This window comes from Halichoerus grypus, chromosome 5 (genome assembly GCF_964656455.1).
Source record: "Halichoerus grypus chromosome 5, mHalGry1.hap1.1, whole genome shotgun sequence".
Lineage (NCBI taxonomy): Eukaryota > Metazoa > Chordata > Mammalia > Carnivora > Phocidae > Halichoerus > Halichoerus grypus.
Window position 1 is genome coordinate 176,367,632 of NC_135716.1, and position 15,233 is coordinate 176,382,864.

General features: G+C 53.7%; 1 protein-coding gene across 1 annotated transcript; it reads right to left on the reverse strand.

Annotated features, from left to right (window-relative positions):
• Window positions 1-8,383: 8,383 nt before the first annotated feature.
• CTRC (chymotrypsin C) lies at window positions 8,384-14,381 on the reverse strand. Its single transcript, XM_036100343.2, has 8 exons — window positions 14,342-14,381; window positions 13,139-13,230; window positions 12,945-13,042; window positions 11,946-12,071; window positions 10,857-10,993; window positions 9,910-10,055; window positions 8,933-9,085; window positions 8,384-8,398 (listed from the first exon to the last, which is right to left on the reverse strand). The coding sequence occupies exons 1-8, from the start codon at window positions 14,379-14,381 to the stop codon at window positions 8,384-8,386; spliced, it is 807 nt and encodes a 268-aa protein (XP_035956236.1).
• Between the last annotated feature and the right edge of the window lie 852 nt (window positions 14,382-15,233).

Genomic DNA, 15,233 nt, shown 5'->3' on the forward strand with positions numbered 1-15,233 from the left:
ACGAGGAAGCTGAGGTTCAGAGAGGTAAAGTGGCTTGCCCAAGATCACACAGCTTCTAAGGTAGAACAGGAATGCCAACCTAGGTTGATCTGTTTTCAAAGTCCCTTTTCTTGATGCCACTGGTGCTGGCCTTCTGAATCTCGTCCTGCAAGAAGCCCCTTGTTTTTGGTGGGCGAAGGGTGGAGAAGACGAAGGGTTTCCTCACTCTTCCTTAGACTCTCAGCCTCCTTGCTTGTGGTCAGAGCCCAGTGCCAGGCAGGCCAGGCTTTGGGGAGAGAGCCCTCCTCTGTGACCGTAGCCGGAAAGGCAGAGAAGAAAGTGGACGTCAACAGTTAAGACCTGGGCTCAAGTCCTCACTGAATCAGATTTGAACGTTCTATCTTGGACAGTTCACTCATCTTATGGGCCTGCGTTTCCCCAGTCACCATCTGGGTCCTGTCACAGGTGTGAGACCCCTTGACCCCCTGAGCTCAGGATTGATCCCCTGAACTCAGGACTGACCTCCTAAGCTCAGAAAAGTCCTAGAAGCTTTGGCCTGTCCATGTCATCTTTTAGACATTAACTAATGAATTGGAGGAAACAGGAAAAGAAACGTTTGGGGACCACGCCTGCCCAGATGAATCAGAAATTCTCCAACAATTACCTCAGCTTCATTAGAATGTTAAAACTCCCTCTGAATATTCATCTTAAGCCCTAATAAAAGGAGCCTGCTGCGGAGTCCCGGCTTTGGAAGCTATTCCCCAGTGACCTCCTTGTTTGTACAAATAAAGTGACTTCTGCCTGGTGTAGATTCGGTCTCTAGTGCACCATGGAATGGGCCCACTTTGGTCCAGCAACAGCCCCAACTGCAGGATTGCCGTAAGGCTGAGAAAACTGGTGTGAAGAGTTTTGTCATCACCCAAGGGTCACTTGAAGGTGAGGGAGGCAGGGGTGCAGAATCCGGTTGGACTGGAAATCAGAACACTGGGGTTCTAGTTCCAACGCTACCCCTAAGTCCTCCTAACAGTTTGGGCTTTTTTTTTTTTTTAAGATTTTATTTTATTTATTTGAGAGAGAGAGAGAGAGTGAGAGAGAGAGCACAAGAGGGGCTAGGGTCAGAGGAAGGAGGAGACTCCCTGCTAAGCAGGGAGCCCGATGCGGGACTCAATCCAGGGACTCCGGGATCATGACCTGAGCCGAAGGCAGTCGCCTAACCAACTGAGCCACCCAGGCCCCCCAGTTTGGGTTCTTGATTATAGTCAGCTGCAGTCACTACCACAACAAACTATTTCTAAAGTGTTCTATTTATCTCAAAAATTAATGTGAATTTGGCATTCTGCTCCATGTAGCTGTGTTTACTATAAAAATAAGGTTTGTCCTGTATGAGGTCACTGAACAAATACCAGTTTGGCATATGTCCTGGGCTTGCTGTGTGACCTTGTAAGTCACACAGGCTCTCTGGTCTGGGGTTGCCCATCTATAAAACAGAGAGAGGGATATATGGCCAGTCTGTTTCACCACGTTGCTGTGAGGAGTTAAAGGTGATAGAAAACTTCAAACAAGCCGAAGCCGGTCATTGATTGGGCCACAAAATGGAAAAGTCCAGGAGCATGTTAGCTTCAGGCAAAGCTGGATCCAGGACTCCGCTCCTCTCCACCTTGGGGCTCTGTCTTCCACAGTGAGGGGCCACTCTCAGGCTCTATTGAGTGGACTGTAGCAGCTCCAGGAACAAGATGGCTACAGAATCTCTGGCCCAGGGTTTCTCAACTGTGGCACTATTTTGGGCAAGGATTCTTTGTTATCAGGGCCGTCCTGTGTACTGTAGGATGTTTGGCAGCATCCCCGGCCTCCAGCCACTATATGCCAGGAGTCCCTTCCCCCAAGTTATGGCAACCAGAAATCTCTCCACACACTGCCAAATATACCCTGGGGAGCAAAATCACCCTTTCCTCCTCTTTCTCCCCACTTCGCTTCTGTAGTCTCACACCGGCTCATCCTCAAACCCAAGAGAGGGGTGGGGGAAAGCCTTCTAGTAGGACTCCCACAGAAGTCCTGTGATGCTCTGATTGGACCTGCCTCAGGTCACGTGTCCACCCCTGAACCAGTTGTTGTGCTGGAGAGGGGATGCAATGTGTTGATTGGCCAGGGCTGGAGCACAAGTCCCGCCCCTACATCTGAGCATAAGGCTCCACCCAGACCACGGGGAGGAGATGGAGGGGGGCCGGGGTGGGCAGAAACAAAACCTCAGGCTTCCGGAGAGGGAATGAAATTTAGGCCAGCAGAGAGCAAGTGACCCCACATTCCGCTCTCCCCTCTGGGCCTTAGTTCCTTATTTATATGTTGTTGGACAACAAGGCAATCTGGAAACTTGTGAGCTGGGCTGGGTCCTTGAGGTCTCCGTGTGGGCCGGGAGATGCAGAGGTGCACTTCTCATGGGGTTTATGACTCATTCAAAAGGATTCCTCTGAGAAGCCGCATTGTTCGGTGGTTAGGGGCTTGGGTTTACACCCCTTGTGCTTCTGTGTCCTGGCCAGGGTTCCCCCTTCTTTTTGGTTCTTTATACTCAAGGATGGTCAATGTATCCTTCAAAAGGTACTTACAGGACTCACCTTAAGCCCATGGTTTGGATCCTTGCTCCTCAGAGAGGGTGGTCTGGACCAGCGGCAGCAGCATAGTTTAGGATCTGGTTAGGATCTGGTTAGGATCTGGTTAGAAATGCAGACCCTCTCACGCAGACCTGCCTATTCAGCATCTGCCGTTTATTTAATAAAATACTCAGGGGGTTCTTCTGCATGTTGAAATATGGGAAGAACCGGATTAGGGCAAGTAAATGTGTACTAAAATGTTCACTCTTTCAGATTTTATTATTTATTTATTATTTATTTGAGAGAGAGGGGGGGGGAGAGAGAGTGCGAGTGGGGGGAGGGGCAGAAGGAGAGGGAGAGAGAGAATCTCAAGCAGACTCTGTACTTTGTGCGGAGCCTGAGGTGGGGCTCAATCTCATGACCCTGAGATCATGACCTGAGCCGAAATCAAGAGCTGGAGGCTTAACCCATTGGGCCAGCCAGGCGCCCCTAAAACGTTCACTCTTAAATCCTCAGACCTGCAGGCCTCAAGTATTAGAATAGCACAGCATTCTTCAAATTTTCCTCAAAGAATCCTAGTAGATGGAAGTCGGCCAACTTCTTCTGTAAAGGACCAGATAGTAAATATTTTAGGCTCTCGGGCCGTACGGTCTTGGCTGCAAGCAGTCAGCTCGCTGGTACGGAGGAAAAGCAGCCATATGGCGTAGCTGCGTTCCAATAAAACTTTATTTACAAAACATACTTGGTTTGCAGGCTCTAGTTCGCAGTGGAGCAATGATCTGGCGTCTAGCGCTCAGCAGTCACATCACAAAAGGTCTCAGAAGTCTCATCTCTCCTCCGGAAAGCTGAATCTGAATTTTGCAGCTTACTTCATAGCATAGCTGGGTTTAATATAATTTTTTTTTTCCTTCCCACCCAGTCTTCATAGGAAATTGATGCTTTGGGAAGAGACTTTGTGTTTATTCTCTGCCTTTACATCCCCCACCCCGGTCTGCCACCAAACGAACCTTCGCAGACGCTGGCCACACAGGCCTGCTGGGAATGAGGCTCTGTCTCCGAAGGAACGAAAGCGAGAGGGAAGAGCTGCTCACAGGGCCCAGGTGTGAGGTCAGTAGTACTAATGACACTTATCACAAGCCTCCGTTATTTTACTGGCTCCCGACAGGGAGGGAGGGCAGAGGCCCATTTTACAGATAGGGAAACTGAGGCTCTGAGAGACTAAGTGACTCGGCCATGATCCTCCTTGTCAGTGGTGGTGGAGTGCAGAGCTTCTTCCCAGTGAGTGCCCTTCCTTCTGCCCTGTCATAGTTTGTGCTCTTAATTTGTGCCAGAGGTAATGTGGGGGGGCTGGGATTGCCAACGTGGGCCTGATTCTTCAGCCTTCCCTGTACTCACGCCTTTGGCCTTGTCACTCTGCCGTGTCCTTCCAGGAGGGGGGTGAGAGACACTTGGAGCCGAGCTGTCCCAGCCAGACCAGCTCAGCGGCTGCAGAGCCCTGGCTAGGGGTGATTCCAGCCCAAATCATCGGGGCCACCTAACTGACCCCCAACTGACCTCAGATGTGTGAATAGGAAATGCTTGTCATCGGATGCCACGGAGGGTCTGTGGTTGGTTGTCACCCGGGGCTATTATTCACGCCACCACTAGCTGATACGGTGCGTGCAAGCTGCTTGTGAACACCTGTGAGCAGTCATTCTCCTCTCGAGGGGCGCCTGGGTGGCTCAGTCGGTGAAGCCTCTGCCTTCAGCTCAGGTCATGATCTCGGGGTCCTGGGATCGAGCCCCACATCGGGCTCCCTGCTCCGCGGGGACTCTGCTTCTCCCTCTCCCACTCCCCCTGCTTGTGTGCGTGCGTGTGCATGCGTGTGCATGCTCGCTTTCTCTCTCAAATAAAAATAAATAAAATCTTAAAAAAATAAATTAAAAAAATAATTCTCCTCTCGGTTTTCTGTCAGTCTGGGCTCACTGGCAGCTTCCCTGAGGCTTGTCAGCACACCCATGCTGCACCTCTCCCTGGCAGGGCCCCTAGGGGACTGCACTGTGCCGGGGGAGGGGGGCGCGGGAGGGGGTGTCCTTAAGATTTGGGGACTAATGGCAGAGTAACATAGTTGTTAGTCACACAGGCTGGGTTTAGGTCGTGGTGCCCGTTACTCACTGTGTGATCTTGGGAGAGTTGTTAAACCTCTCTGAGCCCCAATTTCCTCATCTATAAAGGGGGATAATAGTCAGGGTTGTCATGATTATTAAGAGATTGGCCGCCTGAAGCCCTGGGGTGGCGCCTGGCACACAGATCACCAGCGCTCAATCCTCAGCGACTGCGTTAGGCTCCCCACAGCACTCAGTGGTCATTGGCATGTGGGGCTCTGGGCCCCCAGGCCGGGGGTTCCTCTGCCGAGGCAGAAGGTGGAGGTGGGAGGTTCAGTGCCTCAGTGCCCACTTTCCCTCGCTTCCAACCATTGGTTTGTGACCTCTTGACAAAGTCCACAGATCCTTGCTGTCACCCAAGGGAGTCCCTCATGACCCCTCCCTTCCTTCTCCCTGCACTCCCACGGCATACTCTAGATTTTGCCAGAAGGGAGGAGGGATGGCGTACTTATTCCCTATTGCTGCTTTAACAAACGATCACACATGCAGAGGCCTAAAACACATAGAGGAATTCTCTTATAGCTCTGGAGGCCAGAGGTCCACAGTCAGTCTCAAATGGGCTATAAAGCTCTGGTTCAATCTGGAGGCTCTCGGGGAGAACCCCTTTCCCAGCCTTTCCCAGCCTCTAGAGGCCGCTTGCCTTCCTTGGCTTGTGACCCCTTCCTCCATCTGCAAAGCCAGGAGCGGAACGTCTTCAAATCTCCATCTGACTCTGACCCCCTCCTCCTGCCCTTATCCCTTATCCCCCCTCTGCCTCCAAACTTCCTGCCTCCCTTGTGATGACATAGGGCTCAGCTTGGTAAGGCAGGATACTCTCCCCATCCTGAGGCCACACATCAATCACATCCGCAAAATCCCTTTTGCAACACAAGGTAACACACTTGCAGATTCTGGAGATCAGGAGGTGGACATCATGGGAGGGCTGCTTTTCTGTTTGCCACAGAAAGGCGTGGGACACGACAGGGGCTCTCATCCCCGAGTCTGAGAATTTTACACTTTCGTTGAATGAACAGAGCCATGGCTTGTGTTTTATCCTTTATTAGCTAATAAAAAGTAATTTGGATAATTCAAACACATTCACAAAAGCTTATTTAGATTTGAGATGAGGGGTGCAGCTCTGCAACACGACACGGATGCCTCTTAAATAAGTGCTGAATTGTTACTGAACCCCTCTCTCCATCACTGCCTAGGTCGGGCCATGTTGATTTTGTCCTAGTTCATTGCAGTAGCCTCCCAGCTGGCCTCCCAGCTGGCCTCCCTGCCTCCACTCTTGCCTGCTCCAAATCACCCTGCATACAGCTGTCAGATGCACACTTTGGGGGTACATATCTGCACCCAGGGGTCCCTTCTCTATCTACAGCCTTTCTATGGCTCTCCGCTGCCCTCAGAATAAAGTTCCAACAGTCCTCTGCCATAGCCACAAAGCTGTCTGTGAAAAGCTTTTGCTCACTTTCCAGACACATCTCTTGTCACTCCCTGCTTGGGTGGCCAACCATCCCGGTTTGTCTGGGACTGTCCCAGTCTTAGCTCTGAAAGTGCCCACATCCTGGAAAACTACTCTGTACCAGGATCGTTGGTCCCTCTATCCCTGCCCTGCACTTTATGCTCTAGCAACACCTGCTGCTTGGAGATGTCTTCCATGCCCTTCTCTCTCGTCAGGAAAGCCATCCCTTATGTTATCTCCCCGGGTACCAGTGAGGCGTGTGCCGAACTGCAGGTAACGGACAACCTGATTATGGTGGTTAAAACAAATACAGGTTTGATTACAGTGGTTAAAACAAATGCAGGTTTATTTTTTTCACATAGTAAGGCATTCAGAGCCTGGTTGCTGGCATTGGATTTGCAGCTTGGTGATGGTGGAGCTCATAGCTGCAGTTCTCTTGGCCACAAGATGGCTGCCTCAGCTCCGTGCATCACATCCATATTCATATTCTTGCAGGGCATTAGAGCACGGTGGTCAAGAGCATGGTGGTCAAAAGCATGGGTTCTGGAGCCAGATCACTAACATCTGGATCCCAGCCCCATCACCTCCTAGTTAAATCACCTTGGGAAGTCACCAGCCCTCTCTAGCCTCAATTTTTTCATCGATAAAACACCTCATAGGGTCGTTTTGGAGATTCAGTGAGGTAATATATGCAAAAACCTGTAGAATAGTGCCTGAGCACATAGTAAGTGCTCAATATGTGTTAGCTTTTATTTTATTATTGTAGCTGCAAGGGACCTGAGGACAGCGACTATTTAGCATTTATAACCTCCGGTAGACACAGAGACAGGCACACAAGAAGGCGGCTGGGAATGAAGTTTGGGTCAAGCCACCAGCAGCATCTTCTATACTTGGGTACCTTCTATTCACATTTTAAGACTCAGCTTAGGCATCACCACCTCCAGGAAGCCATCCTAGACTCTTCCTCCCAACTGACACCGATTGCAGTTCCCCTTTCTATGCTTCCTGGTCTGTACTGCAACCTCCATACTCACACCAGGGAATTCAGGAATCTCTCGGTCTGTCTCCTGCAGAACAGAGATGTTGTCTGAACCAGCCTTGGAGTCCCAGGACTGAGTGGATGCCAGGCTGCTTGAGGGCCTCTTCGCTTGTTGAGTAGCTAAAATCTTTCCTGAGAATCGCCTTGGTCTAGTAAGGTATGGGAGGTGTGTCTGGTCCCCACTCCGGGAGCCGTACTCTGATGGGGGAAAGCTGACAGCTCAGGACCAACCAGACAGAGGCTGCTGTAGCCGGGGGCGCTCCCAGCAGGAGTCCAGAGCCGGGGTGGGTGCACTCCCTCCATAGATGAGTGCATTCTCAGGAGCACCATGCTCAGGGGTCCAGAGCCCCACTTGGATGCTGGATCACCCTCTTTTTGGGCTCCACTTGCCCTCTTGTTGGCCTCAGGAGGGCTCCCTTCCCTGAGCCTCTGGGGGTCATGTGTTACTGGTCATCCTGACCTGGCCCAGCTCTGTCTTCTCTCCAGGCCTCAGTTTCCCTGCCCGTCTGATACAGTGCAAGCTTTTCCAGCTCTGACCTGCTGTGACTACATGTGGAAACCACTCTTTTCCTCAAACCTGTGACCCCTGAGGGAGGCGCTGGGGCCTCGTCCTCCTCATGGTGCCCAGCACAGGGCTGGCATAAGTCAGGGCTCATGAAACACTTTTTGACTCAGAGAGCCCAGGCTGACAGCAGTTATGGGGTCTGCTCTGGGGTGGGGGCCTACTGGGGAGCCTCTTTCTCAGGGACCTAGTGTAACGGGCATCCTCCTTTGGCCATCGTTTTCAGGTTGGGGAGCTGCTCTTGGGGAGACCCCATCGTCCACCTGCAGCTGGGGGGCCTGAGGACCCACCAGACTCCTCTGTGGAGGAAGGATCAGGAAGGGGGTGACTTGATCAGGTGACTGTGGTTCACAGCCTGTGAAATGTTGGGGGGCAAGCGTCTGGTGTGTCCTAACCCTTATCCTCTCAGGCTACCATGGGGCTTTCTGAGATTCCCCTTCCGTTAGCACCCCAGCAGCTTACCCCACAGTCTAACCAGGCTGGCTGAGGGGGGCTCTCTTTGCATCCCTGGTGTGGCGAGGGGCAGCCCCTACAGAGCCCGGGACCCCGCAGGGGAGGCACACATCAAGAGATGAAGGCAGCCTGAGTGGGGAAGGAGTTTTATTGGGGTTGCAGGCTCCCAAGGATGAATCACTGCTGCATTTTCTGGAAGAGCAGAGAACAGGGTGAGGGACTTGGGTGGAGGGGTGTGTGTGTACCCCCTCTGGAGAGAACACTGCCCGAGAGTAGGAACGGGGGCATGGCAGGCAGCCCTGGGTCTTGACAAGCAGTCTTGCTCTGCTGAGCCCCTCAGCACTTCAGACCACTGGGCAAATGGGGCTCAGAACACACCCTGCCCCCGGCACGAAGGCTCAGAGCCCAGGGTGACCCTCTGTTCCCCCACCACCCATGCCGACCCCTCCCCCCTGCTGGGCCCTGCTCTCGTGGGGCCATGTTTCACTCTGGGGCCACGGGTGTGGTGCCTGGGCTGGAGCCGTAGGGATTTGCTGAGGCCAGCGGATGAGCGGATGCAGTCAGTGATTGTGCCCCTCACCGCACCCAGCTCAGCACTCGGGGCCTCCCGAATGGGTGTGTGAACGCGTAAGCACACGAGTGAACGGGTGAACGGGTGGGCGAAGGAGCAGGTGAGTGGGGGAAGGGCAGGGGGGCAGGAAGAAGGGCTCGGAGACAGGCACCCACCTCGTTGATCCAGTCGATGTAGGCGGACACGCGGGTGAAGACCGTGGGCTTCTTCAGAGTGTTGCAGCCCAGCCCAGAGCCGAAGCTGACGATGCCCCGCAACTCCCAGAAACCGTTCTCAGCCTGGCAGTTCAGTGGGCCGCCGGAGTCCCCCTGTGCCAGACCAGGCTCTCGTCAGCCACGGGGCCTCCCCCAGAGGCAGGCTTGGGAGGCAGGGGTGGGCGGGTCACAGTGGGGGATATGGGCCGGTGCCCCCTAATTTGGCCTCAGCCTGTCCACGGTGAAGGAGGCAGAGGAGATGCAGTTTGGGGGTGCCAGACTAGCTCTTAGGTTGCTGTGTGATCTTGGGCAAATGATAACCCTCTCTGTGCCTCGGTTTCCCTAGCCATTCAGGTCACTATGTGTAAGGCTCTGCGAGTTGCCCAGGGAGGTGAGGATGCTGGGAGCCCGGAGAGGTGTTGGAGACCTGAGAAAGTGAGGAAGGTGGGAGTGGGGAAAGGGGCTGTGTGTTTGGAAACAGGACAGTGTCTGATTGTTCTAGATGTTTCTGTGTCAGACTCCCTAAGTCCTCTGCCTCCCTGGATCGATGGAGCTGATGGCGTGGAGGAGCATTGCAGAGACTTCACCGAAGTCTCTTCTATACTTGTCAGATTCGATCCTCACACCAGCCCCGTGCTCACGGCGTCTCCGTTTTATAGATGGGAAAATTGAGGTGCAGAGAGGGTGAGCAGCCTGCGTGAGATGGCACAGCTACCAAGTGGTGGGACTGGGACTCCACCTCGGATACTCCTGCCCTCGCCGCAGTGCTCAGGGGTGGGTGGACAAGTTTCCCCTAAGCCTCCTGGGCCCAACCAGGGAAAGGGCTCACTGGCTCACTCATGTGGCTCGCCCACTCCCACCCTCCTTTGCCCTCCTCACTGCCCCCTTTCCCTCGGCCACCTGGAGGAGGGACGGGGCGCAGGGCCCTGGACACTCACGTTGCAAGCTGAGATGACACCGTCACCCCCCGCACACACCATCGTGTCCTTCACCATGTTGCCCCACCAGTCTTTCTGGGTGCACGTGGCGTGATCCACCACGGGCTGTAGGCCCTGCTGTAGCTCGTCGGCAATGGGGCCGTTGGCTGGGAGAGAGGACAGAGGGTGGCCCTGCGTCAGCCAGGCAGCGCCGAGCCTTCAGGGAACAGAGGGCTGGATGGGGCCGGGGCAGGACCCAGTGAGCTCTGGCTAGACTTTGTGGGACCCACACATGGGCCCTTAATCGAGACGTATGACTCCGAGCCTATGGTCCCAAAGTGTGGGTCAGGACCCCTCTAAGGGTGGAACAGGGGGAGCCCACCGGAAGCAGAACTAATCTGTAGAAAGTCCTAGAGGAATAACCATGGAGTTATCTTTAATTTGGATTCTGCGGTTTCCATTGTCAATCATTTCCTGTAGGTCTCTGCCTTCCATGTCACGTCGGTAGAGGTCTTTCTCACTCCAAGATTTTCCAAGTATTGACCTGCATTTTCTTCTAAGTCTCCCATACTTTCATTTATTTGCATGCAACCTTTTAACTTAGGCATCTGGTTTACCGTAAGCGCTAATCCCCTACCCCCAATGGCTTATTTAGTTTATTTTGTAGTCACTTAGATGGCACTAAGTGTGCGCCAAGCACTGTTCTAAGCACCTGACAACTTCTAATCCATTTATCCTCACAACACCCTTTCTATGCACTTGTTAGAGCGTCTGCCACGTGGTACATGCTTAGTAAATATTAGCTGTTATTATTACAAAGGTAAAAAAGGTGAGAAGATGTTTAGACAGAAAGGAAAAGTGGTGGGCAAATGTGGGTGGTATGCTTACTACGGGAGCTGCTTCCTCCAGGAAGGCTCTCATGATATGCGGTGGGGGGGGGGGAGGAAGGGAGAAGGGGCTGTACTCACTCCAGAGGCGGCCCCAGCCTGTGACGTAGCAGGGGTAGTCTTGAGGCAGCAGGGAGTCCACCTCTGGCAGGCAGGCCACCTGGATGGTGTCGCTCAGTTGCACGGGCTCCGCCAGCTTGATGAGAGCGATGTCGTTGCTGGAAGCCAAAGCGGAGGTGGTGAGTGTGTAGGAGGGCCTTGGCTGCACAAGTCAGTGCTAAGCAGCCCAGACTATCAGCTGGGAGTCAAGCCTAGGGTGACCAGGAGTCCTCCATGAATATCCTAGAGCGCCAGTTCCTTCCTGGACAAACGATCCGCCTTCTAAGGCCACGGCCTGCCCCTTTAGAGGAGGCATCTGCCTCCCGGGCCTTCGGGTCCTGTAGGGCTCTACGGTGGGAGGCAGGAGCTTCCCGAGCCATTGCAGGCTACGTATTAACCAGAAACTAGAGCCAATTGGAAATGATCAAAGAGGGGCCCTGGCAGATGCAATTTTTAATATTTTCATGTTAACAGAATGAAAGCTGGTGACCCTAGACAGACCTGGTTTGATTCCCCTTTCTGCCACATACTGGGCTGTGTGACCTGGGGCACATTTCTTAACCTCTCTGAGTCTCGGGTCCTTGTCTAGGGCTGCCGTGAGGATTAAATAAGTCGTGGTATGTAAAGTGCTTATTGCAATGTGGGCATGCCGTAGGCACTCCATAAAGGTGAGTCCTGGCTCAGAGACTTCAGGCAAGACGTCGTGGGGGCCTCGGGGTTTTTATTCCCTGTGTACCCTCTGGGAACCCTTGGCCCATGAGGGAGATGGGAAAGGAGTCTGTCTCCACTTAGCATTTTCCCATTTTGCATAAAGGGGCCATCTGCTGGCTGTTCAGCGGGGAGGGGGCAGGGGGAAAGAGCATAGACTTTGGGGCCGGGCGGACATTGGTTCAGGTTTCACTGCACGGCTTTGGGGAAGCCATCTAGCTCTCTGGGCCTCAGCTTCCCTTTCTGTGAAATGGGAACAATGGTCCAGGGACAGGGTGGGGGCAGGCTCTGCAGCTCCATGTCAGGGGACCCCCTCCTTCCTGCGCACTTCCCCCTGGGGGCCGTGAGACGGTCAGCACTCACCGCACCAGGAAGGAGTTCCACTTCTCATGGACAACGATGGAGTCCACATTTGCAAACACGGAGCCTTCCTCATCCTCCACCACCAGGTTGTTCTTCCCCAGGGCCACGCGGTAGGTCAGGGTGTTGCTGAGCAGAGGCAGGGGGCTGGGTCAGCGTGGCTTCCTGCCCTCGCCGGCCAGTGGTGTAGGGAGGGAACTCAGGGCTTTGTGACCCAGCCCTGTGGCCACCGTGGGAATCGTTTGCAGGAGTGGGGGTGGGGAGGGAGAGACACTCCGTACTGACCACAGATAGACAATCTGCACTGACCCTTCCCAGGGCTCAGGGTAAGGACCCTGCTCCTGGAGTCAAGTCTATCTTGATTCCTAGGTGGGTGGTCTCGGGCCTCAGTTGCCTCATCCGTGTGGCGGAAGACAGTTTTGGAATCACCTCCCAAGGTGGCTGCGAGGTGAGCTAGTCCAAGTCACCACTGCTTCCTGCCCATATGATCTCCTCTCTCACCCACCTCCTGCCCCCCTCACACATTCTGCTCCTGCCAAACCCGCTTCCTCGTTATTTCCCCAACCTACCAAGTAGGCTCCCTCCTCCCGGTCTTTGCACTCGCTGATCCCTCTGCCCGGGACACCTTTCCCTTACTTCCTTCAGGTCTTTGCTCAGATACCCCCTTTTCAGAGAGATCTTTCCCTGGCCACCTCATTTAAAATAGGACCCCTTGTTCTTTTTATCCGGCCTTATTTTTCTTCACTGCCACTTGATATGTTATATATTTACGTCTTTAATGGCCTGTTGCTCTTTTGCCGGAGTCTAAGCTCCCTGAATGCACAGAATTTGTCCTGGCTGCTGTGTTCCCTGGCACATTGGGGGTGCACAATAAATATGTGTTGAATGAGTAAGTGAACAGCTGAGTTACTGGATGTAAGTAGCTTATTTAGCCCAGTGCCTGGAGTGTGGAGTAGGTGCTCAATAGAAGCAGCTTCTTAGGCTCCCACCGGCCCCATTTACCTGATGCAATGGGCAGCTGTGAGGACGTAGTTATTGGCAATCAAGGTGCCGCCGCATGTATGTCTCCATTTGCCATTCTTGAGGTACTGGAGAGAGATCTGGAGCGAGGCGCAGGAGGGCCACGCATCAGCCCCGGGACCCGTACCGCGCCACCCTCTCCAGCCCGCCTCCCACGCCTGCAGCGGCATGCTTACCTGCCAGGGCCAGCTGTGGGGCCTGGCACGGTCTCCTCCCACCACTCGGGCTGATAGGTTGGGCTGGAAGGTGGGGACCCCGCAGCTGGAGGCTGGGGGACCCAGGAGAGGAAGCACACAGGTGAGAGGGGCCGGCATCCCCAGCAGGGAAGGGGCAGGGGGAAAGAGCATAGACTTTGGGGCTGGGCGGACATTGGTTAAGGTTTCACTGCACGGCTTTGGGGAAGCCATCCAGCTCTCTGGGCCTCAGCTTCCCTTTCTGTGAAATGGGAAGAATGGCGCTAACCTGGTGAGTTTGTCCCGAAGACTCAAATTAGACAATGCATAAGAAGAGTTTGGTGAAAGGCCTGGAACAGAGTGAATGTTGAACACATTGAAGGAAATACAAAAGTAGGGGTGTGTGTGCGCCCAGGTCTACCTGTGTCCTTCATCCTTACCCTGTGGTCCCTTTTTAGACCACAGCATAATGGGGGTACGCAAGCACTGAATCCAAGGATCCAGACTGTCAGAGCTGGGGAGCTGTGTGGAGAGGTCAAGAGCAGGTGCTCTGCATGGAGACAGACCCGGTCTCAAATTCCAGCTCTACCACTAACCAGTCATGTGATCTTAGGCAAGATACCGAGCCTCGTTCCTATCTGTAAAATGGAGATATTGATAAGCCCTGCCTCTCAAGGATCATATCAGCTCCTGAATGTAAAGGGCTTAGCACAGTGCCTGGCACATAGTAACCATGCAACAAACAGGAGCTGCTATTATTATTTATGACTGTTGTTGTTGTTAGCTGGAAGGACTCTTAATCAAGTGCTCTCATTTGTCAAAAGAGTCAGTGAGATTTAAAGAGGTAAAGGGGCTTGTCAAGGTCCCGCTGAGAGTAAGTGACAGTCAAGCCAAGTGCCTTGATTCCTATCTGGGAGAAGGCCCCCAAAACGGGTGAGCACAAGCGTCAATCCCCAAGGCAGAGATGCAACACTAGGAAAGCTAGGCCTTTACGGTCCTTGGAGTGAGCCCAGGATGGGTAGTTGCTGTGTCCCCAGGCCACATCCTCAGCCCTATTCTGCACATATGAAAGCAGAGTTGCTAAGCAGGTAAGTGGCTTAGCTGACATGCAGCTGGTCACCCCAAAACTCCTTTTCTGGGCCCCCTGCTCCTCTCCTTGTCCCCGGGAGACAGCTGGCTGCAGCTGGTTCCCGACCCACAGCTTACCACAGGCCAGGAGCGCGGCGAGGACAGTGACACCCAACATGCTGCTAGTGGGACCGGCTGAGGACCGAGTGGCTGTTGAGGCAGCTGGGGACTCACTTATAGGCAGGTGTGGGGGTGGGCCCACCTGCTCAAGGCTGAGCCACCCCTTGGAAAAAAACCTGTTCTGACAAGGCCCTTTCCCTGACCTTGGGTGGTTACTGTTTAATTTGGGCAGGAGATGGGGTTGGCTCAGAGGCATGGATCTCCCAAATCTCCTGAGACAGCAAATTCTGAGGCTTGCAGGTTTGGGGGACCCCCCCACCTCTCTGCCTGGAGCCTGTTCTCATCCTCTCTCCCTAACTCATTCTCTTTAGTTATCATCTATTGGGCATTGTGCCTGGTACTTCTTGTAGTCACCCAATTGTCCCAACAACACGAAGGAGATGCTTTTATCTGCTCAAGGAAGAGGAGGAAGCCGAGACTCAGAGGGTCAGCGACTGCCCAGGGTCACACAGTGGGGCAGCACCCGAGCCAGGGTCTGAAGTCAGGACTTCTGACACCGGGCTGGGGTTCATCCTATGGTGATACACTGTTTCCTTCTCTCTCTTCCTCTCCTCTTTCTCCTTCATTCGACTAATATTTTCTGGTCTTGGGGTGCCCCCTGCCTTCCTGCCCCAGATGGAGGCTGAGGTCCAGGCAGCCCCTGGAAGGTGCCCAGTTGGCCAAATTCCTCCCCAGAGCCAACCCACTTATCTCCCTGCAAAGTCCTCTTCTCCCTGTCTCTAAAATGGGTGCATAGGACCAGATGCATCCCAGGCTCCTGTCAGTCCCAAGACTCCATGACTTGAATGTCAGGGTCAAGCGGCAGATCTGGGTTTGCGGTGGGGTTTGTGGTGGGTCCAAAGCTCTGCGT

Excerpts from the sequence above, each read along its gene's own strand:
- CTRC (XM_036100343.2), bottom strand. The coding sequence starts at position 14,381 with ATGTTGGGTGTCACTGTCCTCGCCGCGCTCCTGGCCTGTG. Across the intron at positions 12,072-12,944 it reads ACAGCTGCCCATTGCATCAG|CAACACCCTGACCTACCGCG; the intron begins GTAAATGGGGCC and ends GCCTCTGCTCAG. Across the intron at positions 10,994-11,945 it reads TGGAACTCCTTCCTGGTGCG|CAACGACATCGCTCTCATCA; the intron begins GTGAGTGCTGAC and ends TTTGGCTTCCAG.